Raw genomic sequence first — 25,069 nt, 5'->3', positions numbered from 1 at the left:
CATTGGCAACCTAAGTAAGAAAGACATTGTCTTGCCCAGAAGCTCTTCCTGTTCTGGGTATCTAATTTTGCTTCAATTGCCTCAATCACCAAACCTTGACCAAAGTGCTGTCTTTCCTGGCCACGTAACTGACTTCTCCCAGTCTTGTGCTTAGTCCGGATCCTATCAGATAACTGCGACGCGGAGGTGGAGGAGGTGGAGACTTCACTGGCTTTTCGGTCTCCTGCTCTGGGTTAGGAGCCTCTTCTGAAAATTCAAGGTGCGACAATGTGGTAGATGCAGTGGTTTTAAAAACATGGCCTACCACCCTAAAGTTAACCAACATGGTATTCCACTTATGTTTGATGGGAGATTTAACGTGCTGCTCAAGTTTCCAATTAAGCATGTGTTTGATGCTCAGTGTAGAAACCCTCTTGAACAGAGCATTGATCAATGGGGCCTGAAAGTGCCAGATCCTTGGTTGCACTGTGCCCAAAATTGCTTTGTAAGGTATTGCTTTAGAGCAGGCAAGTCCAACAGGTAGATCGTGATCTACCGGTAGATCACTGGACGTCTGGTAGATGACTGGCTCACCCCAAAGAAGCTCAGCAAGTTTTGCTCCCCTAAAAAAAAGGACCTGAACCCCCCAAAACAGGGCTTTCCTTTCAAAAAAAAAAAATCAACAACTTAGACCTGAATCCCAAAAAAGGGGGTAGATCACTGCCCATTCTTAACTCTGTGAGTAGATCGCAGCCTCTTGGGGGTTGGCCACCCCTGCTTATAGGGTAGAGGCTGCTTCTAAGGACACAGGAAGGAATGAGTTGGACCATTGGGTTCATCTAGCTCATTATCAACTACACTGGCAGGCAGAGACACTCCAGAGTTCCATGCAGATCATCTTTCCCAGCCCTACCTGAAGGTGTCAGGAGCTTTTCTGCATGCAGGTGCCCTACCACTGAGTTATGCACCTTCCACTTATCAGCAAGTAGGGCCTACATTCCCACCAATATGTTTTCTCTAAGACTTGGAGCTCGGAAGTCAATAGTTACTGTTTTCTTTCACATTTAAAAGAGAGTCCAACATCGAAGCTCCACCCATCTATCTTACTGTAATGCACTAAGCCTTACCAGAGACTTCTGTTTTTTCTGCTGCGTCCGCTTTCGGTGAGCCTGTGGCTTGTGGAGGCATCTCAAGGTTTGGGATTGATTTCATGATATTGGCTTGTGCTTCTTCGAGGAGTTTTTCAAATTCTTTTCCGTTGTAGTGATCGAGGTTCTGCCTTTTCTCTTCCCATTTCTTCTCAGCTTTCTAAGAAGAAACACACACAGAGGGGAATATTTTGAAATCAGTTTGGGCTTCACTCTGTATTTAAAATTTTTATTTATAAACTTTTAGATGAATCAAATATGCAGAAGCTCCGAGTTCTGCTAGCCATCTTTGACAAATGAGATTTATTAATGTCATGCTAAGTTTGGCACTCAAGAAACAGGGCTCCTATACTGTCCAAAAAGACAGCCCAGAGTTCTCCTGCCTCATTCTTAAGATGGCCAACGGCACCCGAAACCCTCCCTGCCACAACATGCACCATGTGTACCTCAATTGACAGAGCTCTGTTCCTGGTACTGGCGCTGTGAAGTTCCTCGATAAAAAGGCTTTGCATGGTGGAGCCATTAACTTGGGGTGACTGAGGTGCCTGCGTTTGCTGGGTGGTCGCTGTCACTGCGGCTGCAGCAGACTCTGGCATGGCAGGCATCAGGTGGCATGATGCGGATGAGCCTGCCGAGGGGCTGTTTGCCACGGGAGAATTGGGGGCATTGCTGACCAGTGTTGTTGAATGCTGAGACTGATGCATGACCACCGGGGAGCTTTGTGCATGGTGGACGGTCATGCTCGAGACAGGGATCACCTCTGACCTGACAGACAGTTCGGCTGAGGGGTCGCCAACCTTTTGCTTTGGGGAAGCGGGGCTCTTTGCAGCGTCGTCCTGTTTTTTCAGAACTTCTGCCGCCGTCGCTTTCTCCATGGCATTGTACTGGGCGGCCTGTGAGGGATCCACACCTTTCAGCAGCCCATCGGTAACATGCCTACAGGAGGAAGACAGTCACACGGTGAAGTATATATATAGCTAGCCCTGTCTTGTTTCTCTATTGAAGAAAGGGCTCCCTCTAGTGATTTTCTGTATGAAAGTGACACTGCTTTTATAATAGGGGTGGAGAATCTCATTCTTTGGGCTCAAATGCGGCCTTCTGTCTGGCCTTCAGAACTCTCCCCAGTCTATACCCCTCACTAGTCCAGCCTTGCACACATTTTTGCCTACCTGAGAAGTAGGCTTAAACTCTGATGATGTCTTGCTTTTCTGGCTAGAGAGCAGCATGTTAAGTGTGTGCAGAATCAAACCTACTGTAAAGGTAAAGGGACCCCTGACTGTTAAGCCAAGTCTCGGACGACTCTGGGGTTGCGGCGCTCATCTCGCTTTACTGGCCGTGGGAGCTGGCATTTGTCTGCATACAGCTTCTGGGTCATGTGGCCAGCATGACAAGCCACTTCTGGCGAAACCAGAGCAGCACACAGAAACGGCGTTTACCTTCCCGCTGGAACAGTACCTATTTATCTTACTTGCACTTTGAGGTGCTTTCGAACTGCTAGGTTGGCAGGAGCAGGGACTGAGCAACAGGAGCTCACCCCGTCGCAAGGATTCGAACTGCCGACCTTCTGATTGGCAAGCCCTAGGCTCTGTGGTTTAAACCACAACGCCAAAAGTAAAATTCACATTTGGCGCCATGCTTGTTTATATCTCTAGCACTGCTCACCACTGGCAGGAAGCTCTCAGAAGTTGTCAAATAAGGAATACAGCCGCCGGACTGAAAAGGATTTCTCATTGTTGGGTTGATGAGGCATTAAAGCTAAGCGTAATATATCCCTTCTCACACATGGGAGCCAGCTGTGTGAAAACCAGCAGGGCTGCTTGAGCTGTGGGGCAGGCAGATAATTTTTAGACTCTGGACTTAACTATCTTCTAGGGGTAATTCTTCAAATGTGGCAATGCAAGACTGCTGTATTTGTTGGGTCCCGGGAGTGAGGCCCTAGACTTCTGCCACGAAGTCCAGTCCTGATGGCACCTCCACCACTGAGCACTCTTATTGGTCCACAGGCACCTGTTGTGTAGGTTGGTGCCAAACCCTGACATCAGGCCCATCTCACACACCTACAGTGCAAGAAGCCTAACCATATCTACTCAGAAGTGAGTCCTATTGAATTCGATGGGAACTACTAGGGTAAGGAGGACTGGGAGGCTGAGAATCTTCATCTGAACTCTTTGGGCTGTAGAACAAAAAGGAAGAAGGATAAGAGAAAACCCTGTCCTTTTCTGATTGATTGATTGATTGATTGATGGATGGATGGATTGATTCACTCACTCACTCACTCACTCACTCACACCGTTCTATTCCATTCATGAATCACTTCCTGTGAAACATGAAAACATAAACAATAGAAACATAGCTATATAAAACAATTATATAATTTGTAATGGCATCAGGCCAATGACCTGTCCAGAAGAATGTAAAAAAGAAGAAGAAATAAATAAACAGAAGCATAAAATATATCACCTCCGGAGGGTGGTGAGGATATCGGTCATGCTGCGAACTCTCTTCAGTAGGATGTCTAGTTTATGAGGTTCCTCCTTTAAAAACCTCACAGCTTCCACCTCGATGCGGAGAATGGCCCGCATTTTATTCTGCAGTGTTGGAAATTCACCTGCAAAAACAAGAGCCATAAAGCATTTTTAAGACAGAGAGGAAGACCAGCATGGTGTTGAACTGTTTCTTTAAATCTAAAGGTTCATCATTGTTTCACCCAATGTGTATACCTTTAAGGGGCCAGAGCAAGGGCCAGAGTAAACTAACGAGATCCAGCCTTGCAGCTGTGAGGCATAGCAGGTGCTGCTGAGTTGCATTGATTAAGCTGTGTTGGGAATTGGCCACAGTATATAAGGAGCAGCACCTAGCTCTGCCATTTTACCCTGGGGATGGGTTGGTGGTTGGGTTGTGTTTGTTTGTTTGTATTTAGTGTTTAAGGAGTTTTTGTTTTTCTTATTAAAACCTTGTTTAAGTTATTTTTGAGTCCCTTCTTTTTACTGCAAGCTCTCCCCAGCAAGCTCTCTGCGCTACTATACTGCAAAAAGCCAACACATGGGCCTAATTATCCCCCCCCACACACACACCCCAAAATAAAAATTGGGGGAGGCGGAGAAAATCTCCAAATGGACTATATAAGCGACCCCGAGATCTACGGATGAAGAGTAGTTTTACAAATTTAATAAATAAAATAATAAAGCAAGGAAGTCACCTTTGAGGGTGGCGACAGCCTCTCCAACCTGCCGTAGAAGAAAAGCCCCATCTTCAACATCTTTCAGTGTAACAGTCCTATTGGCTGTAAGGGATTCCTTCTTCAGATCTTCAACAAAACTTTCCAGCTCACTGGAAAAGCGAGAACAAGAGTTGAACCCTGACTTTGTTTGTGGACAGGCAACGCTAGGGACAAAATCCATTCTCAGCACCTGGGATACCGTCCTAATTTTTGTATACTGTATTGGCCCAAATATAAGCCGCACCTGCAAATAAGCCACACCTTTAAAATTCGGGGGGGGGGGGGAGGAAAAAAGACAATACAATAAATATAAGCCGCTCCCTTAAAATTGGGTTACAGGTTGAAAATTGCCGCGGTTAGTAGAATTGTAACTCCGAGCCAATTTAAGGCTTTGATCTTTCAAGCCTGCAAAAGTTACTGTACAATTGCTAAAATCACAACTCTCTATACAATTGCTACAATTCTGCACTCACACCCGTAAATCAGCAAGAAAACATTTTTTGGTTCTGTTTTACCGTATGTCTGTTTCAGGAGTGATATCCTAAAAGCCAACTTTTGTACTGTTGCGAATTTAAGCAGCACTTTAACTTTTCACGGTCAGAATATGGGAAGAAACTAGAGCTTATACAGTGGTACCTTGGGTTACATACGCTTCAGGTTACATATGCTTCAGGTTACACACTCCGCTAACCCAGAAATCGTGCTTCAGGATAAGAACAGAAATCGTGCTCCGGCGGCGCGGCAGGCCCCATTAGCTAAAGTGGTGCTTCAGGTTAAGAACAGTTTCAGGTTAAGAACGGACCTCCAGAACGAATTAAGTACTTAACCTGAGGTACCACTGTATTCAGGCCAATACGCTATGTGGCAGCAGTGAAACTCTTTACATTAATAATGATGGAGTTCATAGGGCTGATGTGAATATACAATTGCAAATCTCTGCTAAAGTACATTTTCTAAAAACAATAAATCACATTTCTTTTATTAACATATATGAAACATACCAAATGAGACAGCCCAAAGCCCCCAAAATATATATGGGCTATTCTTCCTGCTTTGTGCTATTTTTGCTTTGTGTTCTGATTAAGTCTTTGACAGTATAAACAATTCTGATAATGAATATATCTATGTGATTTATATTCCACAGTGCAGTTGTAAACACATATTTGCTCAGAACTAAGCCCCACTATGCTCAATGGGATTGACTCCAAGGCAGGATTGCAGCATATGATTATTTTCCTCAAGATTCTCCAGCTGTGTGAATAGACTACAGTGTGTTAAATCTATATGATCACTAAAGCTGTAGGGCTTTTAGAGGCAGAAATATGTATTTTAAACTACTCTTAAACTACATATTAAATGGTCAGAGCAGCCCATTGGCTTTCAGAGGATTGCCTGCTAAAGACGATTTTCTATAATCAACAATTAAAACAGAAATATTGTAGTAAAATGGCCAAGGCTGCAATCCTGTACACCAGCCTTTGACAACCTGGTGCCTTCTAGATGTTGTTGGACTACAACTCCCATCAGCCCCAGCCAGCATGAGCGATGGGGAAGGACGATGGCAGCAACATCTGGAGGGGCACCAGGTTGGAAAGGGCTGCTGTCAGACTCACCAGAGAACTCAGGGGGATTAACTTCAGAGGAGGCATGCATAGGATTGTGCTGTAAATAATTCCTCTTAACGCAAGTGAACAGAACTGTTATGAGGAACAGGAACAGCATGTTTAAGAAAAGTATGTCAAAAGATGACAGATTTGCTCAACGCACCTGTATGGGCTACAGGGAAATTCATTTATCAGCAATTCTAGCTAAAACTAGATGTAAGGATTCATTAATATATTAGCTAAAAATAAGAGAATTTTATTCACATCCATGGAAGCTGCTGCAGGCAGCTAACCACTGTAAATAAGATACTCATGTGTCACTTAGCAGTATAGCATAGGATTAGGCTCCATGATGCAAGAAACTGAAATGTGCAAAATTTGTAATCACAAGTAAGGAGACCTGCAACCTTTTCAGAGTCCCCACTTAAACATGCTGAAGGAAACATGACACCCCAAAAAACCACAATGGAAATATTCAGAAATGTAACATCTGCCCCAGTACAATTCTAAACTACGGAATTACAGTTGTACCTTGGAAGTCGATTCAACTTCCAAAATGTTCGAAAACCAAAGCGCGGCTTCTGATTGGCTGCAGGAAGCTCCTGCAGCCAATCAGAAGCCGCTTAAGCTGCATCGGATATTCGCAAACCAGAACACTCACTTCCGGGTGAGCGGTGTTCAGGAGGCAAAACGTTCAAGAACTAAGTTGTTCAAAAACCAATGTACGACTGTACAGGCTAAGAACATCCGGTGAAGAAAAGACATCAAATCTGAAAGCAATTTGAATGTTTCAAAAATCTGATTTGTTGCCTTTTTTTCAATTGAAATGAAGAGAGGGTGTGTGTGTGTGTGTGTGTGTGTGTTCCAGCATCCACAGAAACCTAGCACCCAATCTGCCTGGTCACTAGAATGTGGGTAAGAAAAACAACCAACCACGAAAAGGAGACAAGGATCTTTAAAATGTCTCAAAAACAGTCACTAGGGGGCAGCAAGTGAGCAGTACTTGCCAATGTCCCAGGGAAAGAAATTCAGTGCAATGTATACGCTGCCTTTGCAGGGCAGAACTACACATTACACATGTCAGCTCAATTAATGCCCAGCAGCTGTTTATCAGAGAGAAAAAGCAGCTTTGGGAAAGGAATTTGGAGCAGAGAAGCAGCAGCGCCCGTGTTTCTCCTGCTTCAGCTTCTCTCTGCTGCATTTTCCTTCCTTCAAAGGGTTGCAAATGATCTGAAGGCACCCAAAGCCACCACCTTCCTGAAGATAAGCAGGTCTGAGGCTTGCCAGTGCCTGAATGGGAATCACTGGTATCTTACCTTAGGGTTTCTTTTATGTAAAAGAGAGACAGACAGACAGGCAGACAGACAGACAAGGAATACATCTTTCCAACTCTCTCTGCACAAATCTATCTGTCTGTGTTGCAGCTGTAAGTTGATCAAGCTGCAAAACTACTTTAGGGATGGGAGAGAAGGAGAGGTTATGCCAGCCCACCTACCAGCTCATGAGCACCCTGCACAGCCAGCTGTTGCAGCAAATTCACAGGACTTTGAGGACTCTCTGAGAGGAATAGGCATGCTGGCCAAGAAAATGATGAGTGATGCTTTGCCACTCAAATAATGTCTGCTTGTATTGCCGCCTAAGCTGATTTAATCCTATCAGAAGTCAAAGGAGCGTAATCAGCTTAAATACAAGCATTTCGGTTTAATTTCGGTGATTCGTTTGAGATACGCACGAATACAATTGCTGCAAGCAAGCTTTTGGTCCACAAGGGGGGGGTCTCCAAAACAAATTAAAAATGCTTTATATTATTTTAAAGAAAAGATGTGCGAGGATTTCACATGCTGCGGCAGTAAAATACTGTAAAACTAGAACACCCCAGAGCTGAAACCTATAGAAAATGTTTTAACACAGGCACACACAGCACTCTTGTGAACACTTCTTGGAGCAAAAATATATGGAGGCAGAAGAGTATATGATAGTTGGAGTAGCCAGTCAAATACAAGACGCAAGGATGCAGTCACTTGACACTTTTCCATTTGCACTGTTCCAGCCCAACTACTATGTTGTCTCATTGTGGTAATCGCCAGCAGTGGCGTAGCGTGGGGGGTGCAGGAGGGGCCAGCCGCACCGGCCGCAACATCTGGGGGGGGGGTGCTCACACTCGCAGTGCTAAAATCAGTGCTAAAATCCACGGGTTAGGGGGCGCAAATTACTTGCCTTGCCCCGGGTGCTGACAACCCACGCTACGCCACTGATCGCCAGTTATATTACTATTGCTTAACATATATTTAGTGCCAGTGGTATTTTAGGGTCTCTATAGAACACAGATGTTCTTGCACAAAAAAGGATGAGGTCAGAGTTGAGCGTGAAAGAGAAAAGATGCGTAGAGGAAGGTTAAGGCTCAGAAGAGGTGTAACTATGGCAGCGCAAGAATACCTCACCTTTTAATTTCAAAGTGGGCAAATGAGTAACACACATGAGACATTAGATATGTACCAGGACACTTCAAGCAACCACAAGCCATGACCTGTGCTTGCAAGATAAGAGATCCTTATGCACAGGAACCAATATAATTGCAAGGGTTGATGATTCTTTTGTGTGGGCTGGTTGTAGCTCAGGGTTCCCAGATGTTGGTGGACTACAACTTCCATCATCCACAGTCAGCCAGTGGTCAAGGATGATGGGGGTTGTAGTCCACCAACATCTGTGGACCTGAGGTTGAAGAACACTATAGCTTAGTAAGATTTTAAAATCATTCGAAATAGCTTGAACTGTCATTAACTGATTCAGATAATGGCAAGACACCTGTGGACTCCAGAATCACATGCCTTCAAAGAAGGTGGTAGGGTCCTGTGCTATCCCTGGAAATGGCAAAAATGACACAATTTCTAAAGCACAAGGATTGAAAGTGTCAGACAGAAGCTGATAATAAAATCACCCTTGAAAACAGAGAAGCCATTCTGCAGATGCAGCATTCTGTAAATTGTGAGGAGTGATAAAAACAATTAATTTGCTAATGAGTAACTAACAAAATGTACACTGAAGAATTATTTGGACAGGGGATTGATTTTGCTGCAGTTTAATCAGCAAGGGTATCCGTCACCTTCACAGAAAGGTAGTTTAAGCTGATGGCCAAGTCAATAGCAAGAAATCAATTAAAATATATCAAGAAATGTCTTGTTGTAAACTCTTGGGCTGCTGTCCAAAAGCTCACTTAATCAGGGATTGGATTGGATTGGATTGATCTTTATTACGGCCATTGGCCCGTTACACGACAGTTTCCCATACCAACATATTATACTTAAAACTCCAAATTTAAAATCGCCAAAGCTTACAAAAGACAAACAGTAACCAAAGCAAAACAAAAACAAAAACCGCCATCATACAAAACAGGAACCACCACCATACATTGCAATAAATTTGTAACCTATACATCACCCTCTACTCATAAATTAATCAGGGGTATCAATGGTGATATCGCCCAAAACATAGATCATGATTTAAAACAATGGTGATATCACCTAAAACATAGGTCATGGTTTAAAGGGGTTGTCCGAATCACACAGGAGACCGTTTCTCTTCTTTAGGGATAGGACGCTGATCAGGAATCTGGCAACCATGAGTGATTTTAGGGGGTCATCATCAATTAGTAGATATCTCAGTTTGGCTTCAATTGTGTCATCGGCAATTCCCTTAAGATATTGAGCAAGAAACTTGCTCCTGGCCGGTAGGTGAAAAGCACAGTCAAAAATTATGTGATGCAACGATTCCGGTGCCCCACTGTTACAATCACATAAGAGCGATATCTGTCCATTGGAGAATCTATTTCTCAGCACGTTCGATGGGAAGGTGTTGAATCTTGCCTTTACAAAGGCATATCTATGAGCTGAGGAAGTTAAGGAATTCAAATAGTTTGGGAGCCTTAAGAGGGGTAATAAACCAAGATTTAGAGGTGAGCAGGTACCATTGCCCAAGATCATTTTCTGCTGCAAGTCCATCTCCTCTAGCTTACAGGTTACTGTTCTTTTAGCTGGGACTATGTCCTGCTCTAATAATTTGGATGGGGAAATTCCCATTGCCGTAATTTTCAGCTGTAAATTTTTTACCCATGGGCTCTGGAAATCATCTCTCCACATACATTGTATCAAGTACAAGTTTGGGAGATTGTGCCATAGAGATAACCAGTGACAGAGTATGTGCTTCCACAGAGCATTTTCCAGGGATACAATATTAAGTTCCATGCGTAACGCTGTATTACTTACACAGTTGGGTAGTTTCAATATCCCTCTTAAGAACTGATTTTGAATGACCTCCAGGTGAGATAGGTTGGCAAGGGTCCCCCAGATTGAGATGGCATAAGCTATTGTCGGGATCACCTTGGCCTTGAAGACTTTCAGCGCCGATGGGATATGAAGGGCCCCATCGGTGAAGAAGAATCGCAAGATCGCCAAGGAGATAGCTTTGGCTCTATTTGTAACATAGGCTACATGGGCCTTCCATCTGAGGTTATGTTGTAACCAAACTCCCAAATATTGGAATCTATAGACTTGTTCGATGACTCTCCCATCAATTCTCCAATTATGGAGTTTCCGGCTCTTTGAGAAAATCAGGATCTTAGATTTTCCATAATTAATTGTAAGGGAGTTTGCGCTACAGTATGATCCAAAAATTTTTAGGGCCCTCCTGAGACCTACTCTAGAAAAAGAAAGAATGACTGCGTCATCCGCATATAGTAACAAGGGGCAGCGATAGAGTGCTAGGCGGGGTGCATGAATCCTTTCTTGGGCCTCTATTAGGGGAGTCCTCATGTCACTTATGAACAAATTGAACAGGAGTGGAGCCAATATACAACCCTGTCGGACACCTCTGTTAATGGGAATTGAATTCGTGAGATCACCCTCCGGGGTGAATCTCACTCTGGCCGCTGAGTTCTCATGGAGTTTGATTATTAGCCAGAGAAGCCTTCTGTCAATGCCCCAGCGGATGAGTTTTTCCCAGAGGATGCTCCTGGGGATACTATCGAATGCTGCCTTTAGGTCAATGAATGCTACACAGAGTTGGCCACCCTTTGGGGTGGAGTATTTCCAGGCAAGATGCTGTAAAGTTAGAATGTGATTAATTGTTGACTGTTTTGGGCGGAATCCAGCTTGTTCGGGCCCAATTAATTTTTTCTCTTCGGCCCATTGGTTAAGTCTGTTCAACAGGAAGCGGGCATACAGTTTCCCCACTATTGAGAGCAGACTGATGTTTCTGTAATTCCCCGGGTCATCTGGTGAGCCCTTTTTGTGGATTGGAACGATAACAGCGTCCTTCCATACTTCCGGGATCATTCCAGAGTTGTTAACGGCATCGAAGATGGTCGCCAGAACTTTGGCCCACCAGTCCGCGTGGTATTTTATTGCTTCTGCCGGGATCAGGTCTGGCCCAGGCGCTTTCCCTGTTTTGAGTTTAACGATCAGGTCATGGATGTCTTCTGGATCGGTGGGGGGCCAGAGGGGAAGCTGATGTTGAAATTCATCTCTTGTGTTAGCAATACAGTCAGTTGTGGCAAAGTAATTTTTTAAGTAAGATTCCCAAACCGGGGCAGGAATAATAGTCAAAGGGTATCTTTTAGTTCTTTTATTTACCAGGAGCCAAAATTGTCTGGAGTTCCGTGATGATGAGGCTTCTATGATTGCTCGCCATTGATTCACTTGCCATTCCTGTCTGGCTCCCTTTTGAATTTGCTTGTAGGCCGATTTTGCTTGGAAATATTCTTTTGGCAAGACCGTTGCCCCGGAGGCTTTATACTCTTTGTAGATGTTACCGAGAAGTTGTCTAGCCTGTTTACAAGCACTATTGAACCACAATGCACCTATCTTCCTTTGTGTTCGATTTATTTTATGCGTCGGGACAGAGAAAAAAGACGTTAGATCTTCCGACAGATTCGAGAATAGTCTTAAAGTTTGGTCATAATCATAATAATCCTCGGTTAAGCCTGAATATGCTTGTTTTAGTCCTTGTTGGAAATATGCTGAGTATTTTTGGGCCTGTAATTCGGACCACTTTACACTTTTGATTTGCAATACTGAGTTCATAATCAGATGTGTTGGGTGTCTGTTTCCATCTGGGGTCCAGTCTATAGTCATTGTGGCGACCAACGGTAGGTGGTCGCTCAGATGAATATTTTCAACTTTGAAATGGGAAACTCTGGGGAATATGTCATGAGATACTAATATATAATCCAGGACACTGTTTGCAGAGGAGCTTATGTGTGTAAACTCGCCCGGTACGTCAGGCAGGCAGTTCCCGTTTAGAATCACTAAGTTTAGACGTAGTACCAATTGGTAAAGAAGGGTTCCCGCTTCATTTACCCTTTTGTCTTTGGAAAGTCTTTGATTATGGAGGGAGAGGTCATTAATGAATTCTGGGGTTATCCACCATTTGGCTTTGATTAAAGACTCCCAGTTTGTTGCAATGCGAGCGTTGAAGTCCCCTGCTATAACATTGGGTATATTGGGGTATTTGGAGTGGCAAAAAGTGAGATGTTCCTCCAAGGTTCCCCATTTATTGTATAAGTCTGCAATATTGCCTCCAGGAGGAAGATAAACATTTGTTATAACAAGTTCAAAGTTTTCCCCCGTAATCAGGGCTGTAATTGCAAAGGTGGAAGCATTTACAAGCGTGAGTTTTGCCTGTATTTTCAAGGAAATTGCTATAACTAATCCTCCTCTGGGCCGGCCTCCTTTAGTAGACGGGCATGCCGGTAATGATGTAACATCAAAACCATTAATATCTACTCTCCCCTCTTCCCATGTTTCCTACAAGAGAATTACTTGGTGTGAGTTTATTAGTTTTACAAAGTCCGGGTCAGATTTTTTCCCCTTCCAACCTGCTATATTCCAGCTTAAAAGGGAGAACGGGGGAGGATTTGACTGAGGTTTGGGTAGTCACAATAGAGAAGGGGAGAACGCTGGCCTTGGTGGGTTGTCAGATTTAAAGAAGTCAGTAATTTTCCTTTGACTAATAGTAGATGACTTCTCTCCTTTTGGCGCAGATGTACCTCTTGAGCTATTTGTAATTATGCTCTGCTCAGCCGGTCCTATAGGGGTAGTGTCCTGATTTGGTCTAGTCTCCTCTCTGAAATCCCTTGTTTTATCAGAGAGCTTATCACCTAGGGGAGCAGAGATTAAGTCGGTACAAGTTTTAACTATTCTTAGATTTCCCTTCCGTGGGTATGTCATCTTATTTATATGGCCCAAGGGGTCTTCTGTCCAGTCCATATCGATAGCGGTTTGAGCTTCTAAATCGTCAACTAGAGATTCTCCGCCCGATAATGATGACTCCAGGTCAGGCATTGAGGAGTGTGTCGAAATTTTGTTTACATTTTGCTGTTCTTTAGTAGGTGTGACCATTCCGGCTGGTGCCGGAAGAGCTGGTTCCAGATTGACTAATAGGGGTGGCGAGACGATTGTCTGTATCGTTGCCTTGGATTTTATGGGCCTATTTTGGGGCTGTGGGCTAAATTTGAGAAGGTCCACTGAGCCTCCAATGGCACTGTTGGTTTGAATTTCTTTGTTTCCTATTTTGCTTTTGGCCTGAGACATCTTCTCTCTTAGTTTATCTAATTTATTTATTATTTTTTCTTTTTCTTGTGACTGTAGTTCGTCAAATGAATTCATAAGGGCGCTTTCATCATTAGATATTCTGGAATCACCCAAGTTCGTTCCTGGATGTGGACTGCAGGCAATCTCCTCCGTTCTCTGTGGGGAAAGCAACATCTCTTTGTCTGGCGATTTTGTAGAGCTTGTTCCTGGATCTAATGTCTCTCTCTCTTTTTCCACAAGTAGTGGTTTTACTTTAATCAGGGGAGTTAGTCCCATTGAAAACAAAACCTATTTAGTTTTGTTGATATTTTGTTTGTTTTTATTTTATAAACACAAATACAGAACAAATTTTGTGGTTTTGTTATGTTGCTTAGGCTTGAAGGACTTCTTCATGCAGAGCCTAGTTAAACTATGGAACTCAGTCCCCCAGCAAGCAGTGATGGCCCTCAACTCAGATGGCTTCAAAAGAGGATTAGACAAATTTGTGGAAGAGAGGGATTTCAATAGCTACTAGGCCTTCCCAGTGCTGTAAAGGTAAAGGGACCCCTGACATTAGGTCCAGTCGTGACTCTGGGGTTGCTGCGCTCATCTCACTTTATTGGCAGAGGGAGCCAGCGTACAGCTTACGGGTCATGTGACCAGTATGACTAAGCCACTTCTGGCAAACCAGAGCAGCGCATGGAAACACGGTTTACCTTCCCGCCAGAAGGTATTTATCTACTTGCACTTTGACGTGCTTTCGAACTGCGAGGTTGGCAGGAGCAGGGACCGAGCAACGGGAGCTCACCCCGTAGCAGGGATTCAAACCGCCGACCTTCTGATCGGCAAGTCCTAGGCTCTGTGGTTTAACCCACAGCACCACCCATGTCTCCTCAGTGCTATACATAGGCTTATAAACTTCCATCATGTCACCTCCTACTTGGCTTTTCTCTGAACTAAGAAGTCCCAAGTGCTGCATCCTTTCCTCATAAGGGAGTAGCTCTTGATGGCATTTCACATGCATCTTCTCTGAACAACCCCACCTCAAAAGACAAGGGACAAGTCCCTCTCACCTACCATAAGCTCTTCACAATTTTCTCCTCTTCGTGTAGGTATTTCTGCCTTTCTTGCTCCACCAGGTGGCGCTGCCGCTGCACAGGATCTTCCAGCCTCTTTGCTCTTTCCATCACCTTGCCGTTGATTTCCAGCTCCGCTTTCTTCACCATGGCCCTTAGCGCCTCCTGGTTGTGCAGCTGTTACACAAAAGAAATCAACTTCAATTTTCCCTGCCTGACTAACGTCCCTAGGATCTGAATGCATCATATTGCTCAGAATTTGGGTTTGGATAAACAATCCTGCAGCTGAATGCACTTTCCTCTCTCCCCGTTTTTTAAAAAGAAAACAATAAAAATCTTCTCTCTCCAATTTCACACACAAATAAATGTTATTTCAAGGAGAAGGTAGAAGCTGAAGGGGTGGGGGGAAGTACAAACTGTTGGCTTATGCACCATGCACCTGACTTCGTGTTCAGTTCCATCAGAACTTCAGCACAATTTCACATGGGTCTGGAGCCTTTAATGTGGGCTCTTTAATGTGGCATTGTCTGGCACAACTACAAACCACCAGCAACGATTCCACTGCCCTTTGCAATCCAGCAACACTGAGCAGCTGCTCTTCCAGAAGACGGCATAAACAGATTGTTCTGTTCTAGTGACTCTAGTGGTTTCATCACAACACAGAAAAGTGCATGACAAAATCCGGCTGTTGCCTTTCAATTCAAAATACTCTAGATAGGGAGAAAGGTTGGAGGTTGGGGCAGGTTGGGAAGAAAACACAGAGAAGCTGGCAGGAGCAATGTCATCTCCGCCTGCAGCTGCAGCAGCATCAAGGCAGCCTGCTGGAACACCCACCGAGTCCAGCCAACGGTGCCTTAAGGGGTAGGAATTTAGGGCTGATATACAAGGCCCTCTCAGCAGAATGTGGAGGGGGAGGTCCAAAAACAACAGCGCTGGTTTAACCCAAGGTAAAGTAAGTAGTGCGGACACAGGTGGCGCTGTGGGTTAAACCACAGAGCCTAGGACTTGCCGATCAGAAGGTCGGCGGTTCGAATCCCCGCGACGGGGTGAGCTCCCGTTGCTCGGTCCCTGCTCCTGCCAACCTAGCAGTCTGAAAGCACGTCAAAGTGCAATTAGATAAATAGGTACCGCTCTGGCGGGAAGGTAAACGGCGTTTCTGTGTGCTGCTCTGGTTCGCCAGAAGCGGCTTAGTCATGCTGGCCACATGACCCAGAAGCTGTATGCCAGCTCCCTCAGCCAATAAAGCGAGATGAGCACCGCAACCCCAGAGTCGGTCACGACTGGACCTAATGGTCAGGGGTCCCTTTACCTTTTAAGTACATAGTAAAGGCTGCATTTGGCCCCTGGGCCCAAAGTTCCCCACTCCTGGCCTAAAACAACCCAACTGCACCACTGTGTTCAGTATCCTGATTCCCACAAGCCTAAACCACATTCCTCCAGGAAGTCGAGAAGCACAAGATAAACAGACTGTCCACACTGCTGTTCCCTAGAAAATGGTGCACCCAAACATGAGGTTCCTTCTAGCTATCCAAACTTGTTTGCTACCCTTTGATAGATTAATTTGCCTCGTTTCCTTTCAAGGCTCTCTTAACTAGTGGCCCTCTCTGTATCCTGTTGCAGCAAGCTCCATAGCCAATTCACCAACAAAATTTGTTCACAAAGGGACGTATAATTTACAGGCGGAAACCCAAACAGAGGCGCAAGGGGGTCTGTGGAGGCCTTCACAGCACACTCTTTCTGGTCACTGGAAGTCGATGTCATAGAGCTACAGATAAGACTCAAGGGCTGGCCGATAGTGAAGATGTCAACCCACAGAAAGGAGCCCTTTTTGCTGATCGGCAGAAAATTTCAATTAGCCTTTGTGTGCGAAGAAACACTTCCTTTCTCCTGTCCCGAATCTACTGCCAATCAATTGCACGGGGTGACCTTGAGGTCTAGCATTACAAGAGGGAGAGGGGTGGGGGAAAGCACCTTCTACCTGCTTTCAGCAAAGTGTTCGGAGGGTGGCTACATGCAGGAACCCTGCAGCCTCATCAACCGTTTAAGTGAAGTTGGGCACTGGGACTGAGCTCCAAAACCTGGTGCCCTTGTGTGCATGCAGGTGGGTGGCCCACTTGAAGCTGGCACACTAAATGCTAAATGACACAGGTGCCACTGCTTTTTATCCAAAACATTCTAGCAAGCAGGACATACTACTGGATTTTACACGCAGCCATGATGTCAACTGGCCCAGTGGCCAAATTAAAGGGGGCAGGCTGCCCCTGTGGCTTTCCTGGTTGGTTAACTAAGTCAAGCCTAGGCCAGGCACATGGGACTTGGGGACGCTTTCCAGCCAAAGGGCAATCAGTCGGGGGCAACAATATGCCCGTGATGAGTGGCGCCAAAGACAAATGTCTTTGAGGCAACAGATGTACAAAAGCAAAAGTCACAACAGGATATATTCTGGCCATGTGGAAAATCAGGGGTTTCTGCACACACACACACACACACACACACACACACTCCCCATTCAGGCAAGCACAGGTGTCCTCACAATGATGTGGCGGTTAGATTCTGGGCTCCTGCATGCATAAGTGGGGAGCACACTCTAAAAACCCTCTAAATGTCTATTACCCCCTGCTCTCCAGTTCTCTTTCCCACCCTCTCTCTCCACACAACTCTCTTTTCAACTAGAGTTGAAGCTCTGGGGCCGGCTGGAGGATGCGTGGGAAACTGGCTGCGGCTGCTGCACTACCCTGTGTGTCAGCTATTAGGCAGGGAGGCTGAGCAGCCTAAACAGAGCCCCACTGCTCTTCAGGTCTCTTTGGGGCTTCCTCTGCCCTCACTGACGCCCTCTTCAGGCTCTGAGGAGGATCTCCTCATGAACCACAAGGACTCTCCAGCTCTCTCCCACCATTTCCTGGTATGATTCTATTCTATTTATTTCCCACCACGTGTGCAAGTAGAACACGCATATGGGGATGCCCGTATTACAGTTCAAGGGCAAACCAGCTATCTAGCACTCTTGGTTGAAAAGAACTGTAGAGCCTTCACGCTGGCGCACTTAAAAGCTCTCCCTGGATGAAAGATGCAGAAACACCCCTACCAGGAGCGTAAGTGCTCCTGTGACTCTGGAGAGGCCGAGTTGCTGACCCATGACCTCCTTTTATCCTGACTTGCATAAAACATTTGCTGAACCCTTCTTATCAAATCTGCCAGGACAATGAGGTAAAGATTCTGCAAAACCCATTATCAGTAAGGCCAGTGTTAATAAGCAAGCGCACAGCCTGACCACAAAACTGGTAAGAACCAGTTTAGGAGGACCCAAAAGGAGCCTTCATACAACCACTTCCTCTGAGTGTTAACAGAAACCGGCAATTTGCCAGAGGACTTCAGTCTGCATATCAGAAATTTCGACCTGTAGGCAGCAGGTCAGAGAGTGTGGCTGAAGTATTGCTACTAGAGGGTTTCATTCAGTCTGAATTTTAAAGTCGCTGGACTGATTCACATTTTCTGGACTACCACATGAATTGGAATGCAGTTCCCATTTGGTTTTTGCACTTTCCCATAATTTGCAATACGTTCCGTGGCTCAAAGAAGTGTACCAAAATGCTCATATGCAATGCACGTTTTACAGGGGGAAATGCACAAGAAATGCACACCTGGCTTGCGTTGCATCAGAGCTGCTGCTAGAATGTTTCTGCCATTGTAAACGAGCTCTGAAAGAGCTTTAAGATCAAGAATGCAAGTCTGACTTGCATGAGATTCCACATGCCTGAATGACTGCTTTCATTTTTCATTACAACCCACGTAAAGTGCTTATTGCTTTTTGGGGTGGGGTGGGGGAGGTCTCAGTGGATATCAAGTGTGGCTTTTAGTTTACTTTTCGGTTTACAGAACTTAAGATGTGACTTTCAAGGACGATCACAGCTTAGTGCCAAGTGAATGAGCTGTGTATGCCACAGGTCTCACGTTCCATCCCTGGCAACTCTAGCCAAGAAGCATCTCTGGTCCAACTCAGGATAAGGGAGCTTCGGATGTTATAAATCTGAAAACTAAACTGGCACCTTCAGTGCTGGTAAGGCACCCACCCACACTTTAGGACCAATTTAAAAACAAAGAGCTGCTTTTTAAATCTGTATGAAATTTCGGTTGCACACCTATCCCCATCTCTTACGCCCACACAAAATGATTTGGTTATTTATTTATTTTAGGATTACTAGAGGCTGGATTTATCTGGACGCTCCTATTTCTCTTCTGCACACAGTCAAAGGCATGGCCACATTGCTGAACATCAGTTTATATATTAAAAGTGACTTCCCAAATAGGATTTGCTGTTCTAAGCTTTGAATTTTTCATATGATTGAATTATCTAATTAATCTGCTTTCGTGGCCAGGCGCATGATTTAATGCTCCTTTTTTTTTTTTGCCTTTTATATAACAATCCAAAGTGAGTGCATTGCTAATCCAGTTCATTATACTTCTTGGGGAGTTGCATATACCACTGATCAGTCAACAAATTGGTTGGGGACAGGCAGTGGCTCTGTTGCTGCACCTTCCTATTGTTATGAGTTTGTAGTGGGCAAGGATCCCCTAAAATGCCTGGGTGCCGGCTTCTCCCCATAGGTTCTGAAATTAGTAAATGTGGGGGGTTTGAAGCCAAGTGTGACTAGGCATACACCTGCCATTTCAGAGGGCGGAATTATAGCCACTAGAGTAGAGGGAGCCAGTATTGCTATCTAAGGCCTCTTCCTACAGAATTCCCCATCAGATGCATGGGCTGGAAACCCAAAGTTTTATTCTTGTCCCTGCAGGGTCCAAACGATGCCATTCTGACAACAAAACTATTAAGAGACACAGCTCCAGATCATCTCAGCAGCTATCTAGGCTCAACAGTATACAGACGCACTTCTTTAAAAATAGCTAGAAAACGATGAACTGGATCCAATTGATGGCTCATCTGCATGCATGATGTGGCAGCACCCTGGCAACTATTAGGCAATAAATAGTTTCCCCATGAGCAGATGGCAGAGAGGCAGAATTAAGTTGGGTCATCCTTCCAAGATTAAGCCTTCCATCTCCACACAAAGGTCCAGCATGGTGAAAAGTAACCGCACCTGTATGGAGCGCCCCAGTTTCTTATGCTTCAGATGAGTAAAATGAATAGTGGCAGTGGGGTTAAGAAAAGTCTCTACCTCTGCAGAGCACCATGACAACTGGATGGTGGGGGGGATGGAGGGAAGAGAGAAAAGGGACAGTTGACTTATATAGGCAGAAGTATGCTTCCGTATGTCCAAGACTGTGCCGAATCATAGCTTAAACAAAAGATACACATGGGGAAATATATTTTCCTTCATTTGATTAACAGGTTTTGTTCTAAAGAGTTAGAATCAGGGGTCAGCAAACTTTTTCAGCAGGGGGCCGGTCCACTGTCCCTCAGAGCTTGTGGGGGGTTAGACTATATTTTTTTTGGGGGGGGGATGAACAAATTCCTATGCCCCACAAATAACCCAGAAATGCATTATAATTAAAAGCACACATTCTACTCATGTAAAAACACCAGGCAGGCCCCACAAATAACCCAGAGATGCATTTTAAATAAAAGGACACATTCTACTCAAGTAAAAACACACTGATTCTTGGACCGTCCGCAGGCTGGATTTAGAAGGCGATTGGGCCGGGGCCGGCCCCAGGACCTTAGTTTGCCTACTCATGAGTTAGATTAATCCAGGAAGGAATGATAAATCAACTATAATCCATGATAGCTAAATGCAGCTTCCATGTATAACAGATGACTCTCCTCCGTCCAAATATATATGCCCTACTTTTGAGCATCCTAGGGACCCTGTCTGAATGTTGTTTGAAAAAGAAAGTAACTTTTTATTAACCCTCTATACTTTCTAAAAGCTTCCAAAACCTTTCTGCCACTTGGTTTGGTGCCCAGAGTGGCTGGGGAAACCCAGCCAGATGGGAGGGTTATAAATTTAATATTATTATTATTAATAATAATAATATGTGGGATGGGTGGGGGTAGGTTTTAAATCAACCTACCTGTCAGATATATATCCATATCGGTGTTGGGTGACCTGTGGCCCTCCAGTTATTGCTAGACTTTGCTTCCCATCAGCCCCAGCCAGCAAGGGTCAAAGGTCAGGGTCATGGGGAGTCAGGGTCCAACAACATCTAGAGGGCCACATGTTTCATACGTTTAATATATCAACAAAACATTTCAGACAAACTGGACTCAGAATAACAAAAGCTGATTTGGCACATAAACACTCAATTCCATGGCTTTTGTTCTTCTGCTACTTCCTTTCCTCTGTAACCGAAGTCTCTAAGTTGACACATAGAGTGTAGAAGATATTAACGAGTGCGCAATCTTATCAGGAAACCAGTTTCCAGGGGACATCCATGTTAGCGCGTTGCAGCAAAAAAATTACATCAGGTCTTGCAGCACCTTGGAAACTCTCAAATTTATTGTACCGCCATAAATTTCTAACTAATGCCACAATAAATCTGATAGTCCTTAAAGTGTCACAACAAGACACTCTGTTGCTTTAGAAGGGGGAAAGTGTCCATCGCAGGCACCTCTCCTCCTCCAAGCAAAAAAGGCCCAGTAATACCTGTAGTTGCCGCATCTGGTGCAGCTGGAGACGGAGATCCGACACGTTGCGTTTCATGTCAAAGAGGCTGACTTGCATGGCTGTGGATCCGACAGGTGTGACGCTGGCAGGGGCAGCTTCGATAGCTAGTAACGAGTTCTTCCCACTGGAGACATGAGCAGATCCTGAACATAAACAGCAGCAAACTGATTAATTAAGAGTGAAGCTTTAGTCACCTTTTCTCGCCTCTTCCTATCATAAAATGTTAAGGCTCCTATGGATCACTTAATTCACTCAGCGGTGCAAAAGCAAGATCACAGATTGTTCCTATCGTGTCCTAGGCTGCCTCCCCTTTAACTCAATAGTTGACTGATAGGATGGTAAAGAATAGGTGGTGTTAATAACTGAAGAAATAAGAGGAATAATCAAGTGATAACTGCTGTTCACTGTGTTCAAAACGAGTTACTGAACAAGACATGTGTTTTCCCTTATCCTCGTATATCTGACTGAACCTATCCGCAGCACTCAAATAATAATAATAATATAATAATTTATTCCCCGCCCATCTGGCTGGGTTTCCCCAGCCACTCTGGGCGGCTTCCAACAAAACACTAAAATACATAAATAAAATACTAAAACAAAACCCTAACCTATTAAACATTAAAAGCTTCCCTAAACAGGGCTACCTTCAGATGTCATCTAAAAGTTTGGTAGTTATTTTTCTCTTTGACATCTGATGGGAGGGCGTTCCACAGGACGGGTGCCACTACCAAGAAGGCCCTCTGCCTGGTTCTCTGTATCAAACTCACCCATGTATCCATATAATTTTGTTCGGGATTTTCTATAAGCAGCTAGACAAACCTTGGTTACAGCTAGAAAGAGTTCAACCACGGGCCCAGGTTCAGATGACAGGCTAAGCCAAATCACAGCTTAGCTTAATGTAGAGCAGCAGCAAAACAACCAATGATATCCTTTTTGGATAATTGCTCATTTATGCCACAGCATCATGGTTGGGCTTAGTGTTATGTGCAAACCTGGCCTCTTCCTACAATGTACACCATGGTTTTATTGTACACCTGAGATCTTAATTAGGGTTAAGGCAAGGAATATGGAGTGGAGCCTGCAAGCATCTTCACACTTCCCAAATACATGAAGCAAGGAGGGGGGAGAAGAAACAGGGCTAATATGTCTTAAATCTGCAGAACTGAAAAGTGACACACCTAGTTATCAACAGCTCCTCATCTTCAAAGCCCATTTCCTCCCGTTCCTTTCCCATCATCAGATATGATCTAGAATTGTCTGCTGCATGTGGGCAGATACAATGGGATAACCTTTAACTTGGTTGCAACAGATTCCCTTTCTGACTGGTTAAGTCATGCCTCCATTTTGCAATCTAGGCATGAGGCTTAGCTATGCCCTTCAGTAATAATAATAATAAACCCTAAACATAGCATGGAATGGTGATAAACAGATTTATTTTTTACTGCCTCATGCTGCAGTTGCCTTGAAATTTTAACATCAATGAGATCACATATGGGCTTGATACCAACGCACAAAATCCTCGTGTTGCCTGCCTGTCGCTCAGCTGATGAGCTTCTGGAGGAGTTTCCCGTCCAGAAAGGGGAAAGGAGGGCAGGGAAAGACATCCTCGCCTGTTGCTCTGTGGCTAGTCAGATGTTGCCAGCTGGCATTTGACCTAGACTGTGTTTTTCTCCAAGGGTATAAAAAGAATTAGCATCATCTTCCCAGGAGAGAAATAAAAATGGCAGATGCTCATTCCTTCACTGCCTACCACACCCATCTACCCATCTGTGCCTTCCTCCAAAAACATTTCAGCCCAGGCAGCGCTGAATTTGGAGAAGGGGAAAAAAGTACTGCATGAGCACAGGGCTGGATACATATCAATCACAGCAGCAAAGTGCAGAACATGCACTGTAGAACACGACACTTTCACATAACCCCAAAGTTAAGCCCATTCTTCTCGTGTTCAAGACGGTAGCTGGGGAGAGGGGGGAGTTTTCTCCAGGAAAAACAATCCAATTCCAAGTCTACAGCTACTGAGCTCGTGTCTCTTCTTTGCACATTTAAACTTCTGCAACTGCCTTTCTTGAGAGGGCCCCACCCCAGGACAAAGAACAGGACGCCATAAAAAAGCAGAAACACGTTTTCTGAAGCATTCCAAGGAATTCCGGCCTTCTGCAGAGTTCTGGAAAAGCAGTCCCATGAACCATAACAAAACAATGAAACAGAAGTCCTGGAAGGCTGCAGACTTCCTGTTTATTGTTAAGACAGGTTCATGTGCTACACCTTTTCCCCTACAAGGGTATGACTGCACCATTGGTTTTCTACAAGATTCGTCCTGTAAACAGCACAAAGAAGAGCTGGTGTGGTGGTTTTGCACCTCATCCCAAGCTCTATCATCGATTACTGTGAACAAAAACAGGAAAAGGAGAGCACTAAACAGGGATAAAGTTAGCACCTCATTTTTTTAAAAAAAGGATACAGATCTTCCCATGATTCATACGGACAAATGTTGTGTGATGCTGATGTCCGTCTTCCAGGCCACAGTTAATGGAAATCTGCATTTTTTGTTTGAAGCTGAAGGCTGAATTTGCACAAATATTGTATACCCTTTCATCCATCCTCCACAAACTCTGCTAATTTTTCATGTGGAGCTTTGAAAGTGCTGCTGATATGCAGTCCTGAGTCACTGCCCATCAGCTGATAGGTGGTGGCTTCCTGTAGGGATTGGCTGCAGTGATGGAGCTCCTATGGGAAACTCAGTCATGCGGCCAATGGAACGGCATCTCTACCTCCCTAGTACCAGATCTCATATACAACAGGTGGGGGGAAATGGCCTCAAAGGCTAAACTGAGAACTGTGCTAGCTTGAATCTCACCAGTTCTGCATCCTGCTTCAGAAACATACAAGCAGGGTCTATTGGAAGCAAGCAGACTCCTTAAAAACAGCCAACAGGACAGCAAATCACGCCTCAAATTCTGAAGAACACCAGCACCCCAAGCTCTGGCAAAAAAACCCAATTCTCTTCTTTCTCCAAATCCAAACTGCAAAAACACTTTCCAGTGTAGAACTCCAGGCTAAATACAGCACCATCCTTGTTAGCAACAGTGTGTTCTAGCTGCCCCTCTGGTCCCTTTGCTTGGACTCGCATGGATACTGCATCTTAAAGGCTGGAGCAAACAAGGAACATTCAAGCCCTTTTGTTAATTGCCTGCTCTCCCTTCAAGCAAAAGGCGCTTTCATAACACAAAGTGTCTTACCTGGCTTCTCAGCGCTGCTTTTACTAGTCACAGTTTTCACCATCTTCTCACTAAATGAAACAAAAAAATGGGGAAAGAATTATGCAAGCCCGGTTGTTGACAGCAAACCAACTATCAATAAATCAGCTAGCAAGAATTTTGATTCTAATGACAACCTGAATTATCTGGAATACAGAATGGACTTTTATTGTTAAAAACCGGTAGAGTCTAGGATTGTTCATTTAATATACAGCTTTAAACACCCAGAGGAGCACTGTGAGTTGTCCCCCAAGCCTCCAAATACTGATTTGGGCATTTAGTGCCACCAATCCCAAGCATGGAACCCCTGACCTCTGCAACAGAGGTTCTGCAGGCATCCTTACTGTAAACCATCAGGTGTGTCTTGAAGACTTTTAAGCTGACAGACCTACTCAGTTTTTTACTTATTATTTTTTTATATGAGCCATTTTTTTACAATTTTGTGTTGTTTCGTGGTATTTTATGTCATGCACCGCCTTGATATTTTATGCCACTAGGCGGTTAATAAATACTTTGATCAATGATTGAAAACAAAACAGGGATAAATCTCCAAATACATTTATTCACTTGACTGATTATAATGCCAAGAAGAAGAAT

At 44.5% G+C, this 25,069-nt stretch overlaps 1 protein-coding gene across 46 annotated transcripts in view; it reads right to left on the bottom strand.

Moving 5' to 3' along the window:
* KIAA1217 overlaps window positions 1–25,069 on the bottom strand; it is a 358,062-nt gene that overhangs the window by 10,971 nt on the left and 322,022 nt on the right. For 38 of the 46 annotated variants that reach the window (XR_014503649.1, XR_014503650.1, XM_083406014.1 and 35 more), the window contains 8 exons: window positions 24,455–24,504; window positions 21,195–21,358; window positions 14,594–14,769; window positions 4,327–4,457; window positions 3,588–3,735; window positions 1,574–2,063; window positions 1,107–1,287; window positions 95–246 (listed from right to left, as the gene is read on the bottom strand). Coding sequence is in view for 44 of the 46 variants with exons in the window: in XM_083406014.1 (XP_083262140.1) it covers window positions 95–246; window positions 1,107–1,287; window positions 1,574–2,063; window positions 3,588–3,735; window positions 4,327–4,457; window positions 14,594–14,769; window positions 21,195–21,358; window positions 24,455–24,504 (1,492 nt within the window). In the remaining 2 variants the exon portion in view is untranslated. The remainder of the gene's footprint in view (window positions 1–94; window positions 247–1,106; window positions 1,288–1,573; window positions 2,064–3,587; window positions 3,736–4,326; window positions 4,458–14,593; window positions 14,770–21,194; window positions 21,359–24,454; window positions 24,505–25,069) is intronic. The other 8 variants (XM_083406004.1, XM_083406011.1, XM_083406018.1 and 5 more) reach the window with 1 other exon arrangement.

The sequence above is a fragment of the Podarcis tiliguerta genome, assembly GCF_965153285.1.
Source record: "Podarcis tiliguerta genome assembly, chromosome: 12".
Lineage (NCBI taxonomy): Eukaryota > Metazoa > Chordata > Lepidosauria > Squamata > Lacertidae > Podarcis > Podarcis tiliguerta.
Note: the sequence above shows the minus strand (reverse complement) of the source record. Positions and strands in the feature narration are given on the sequence as shown.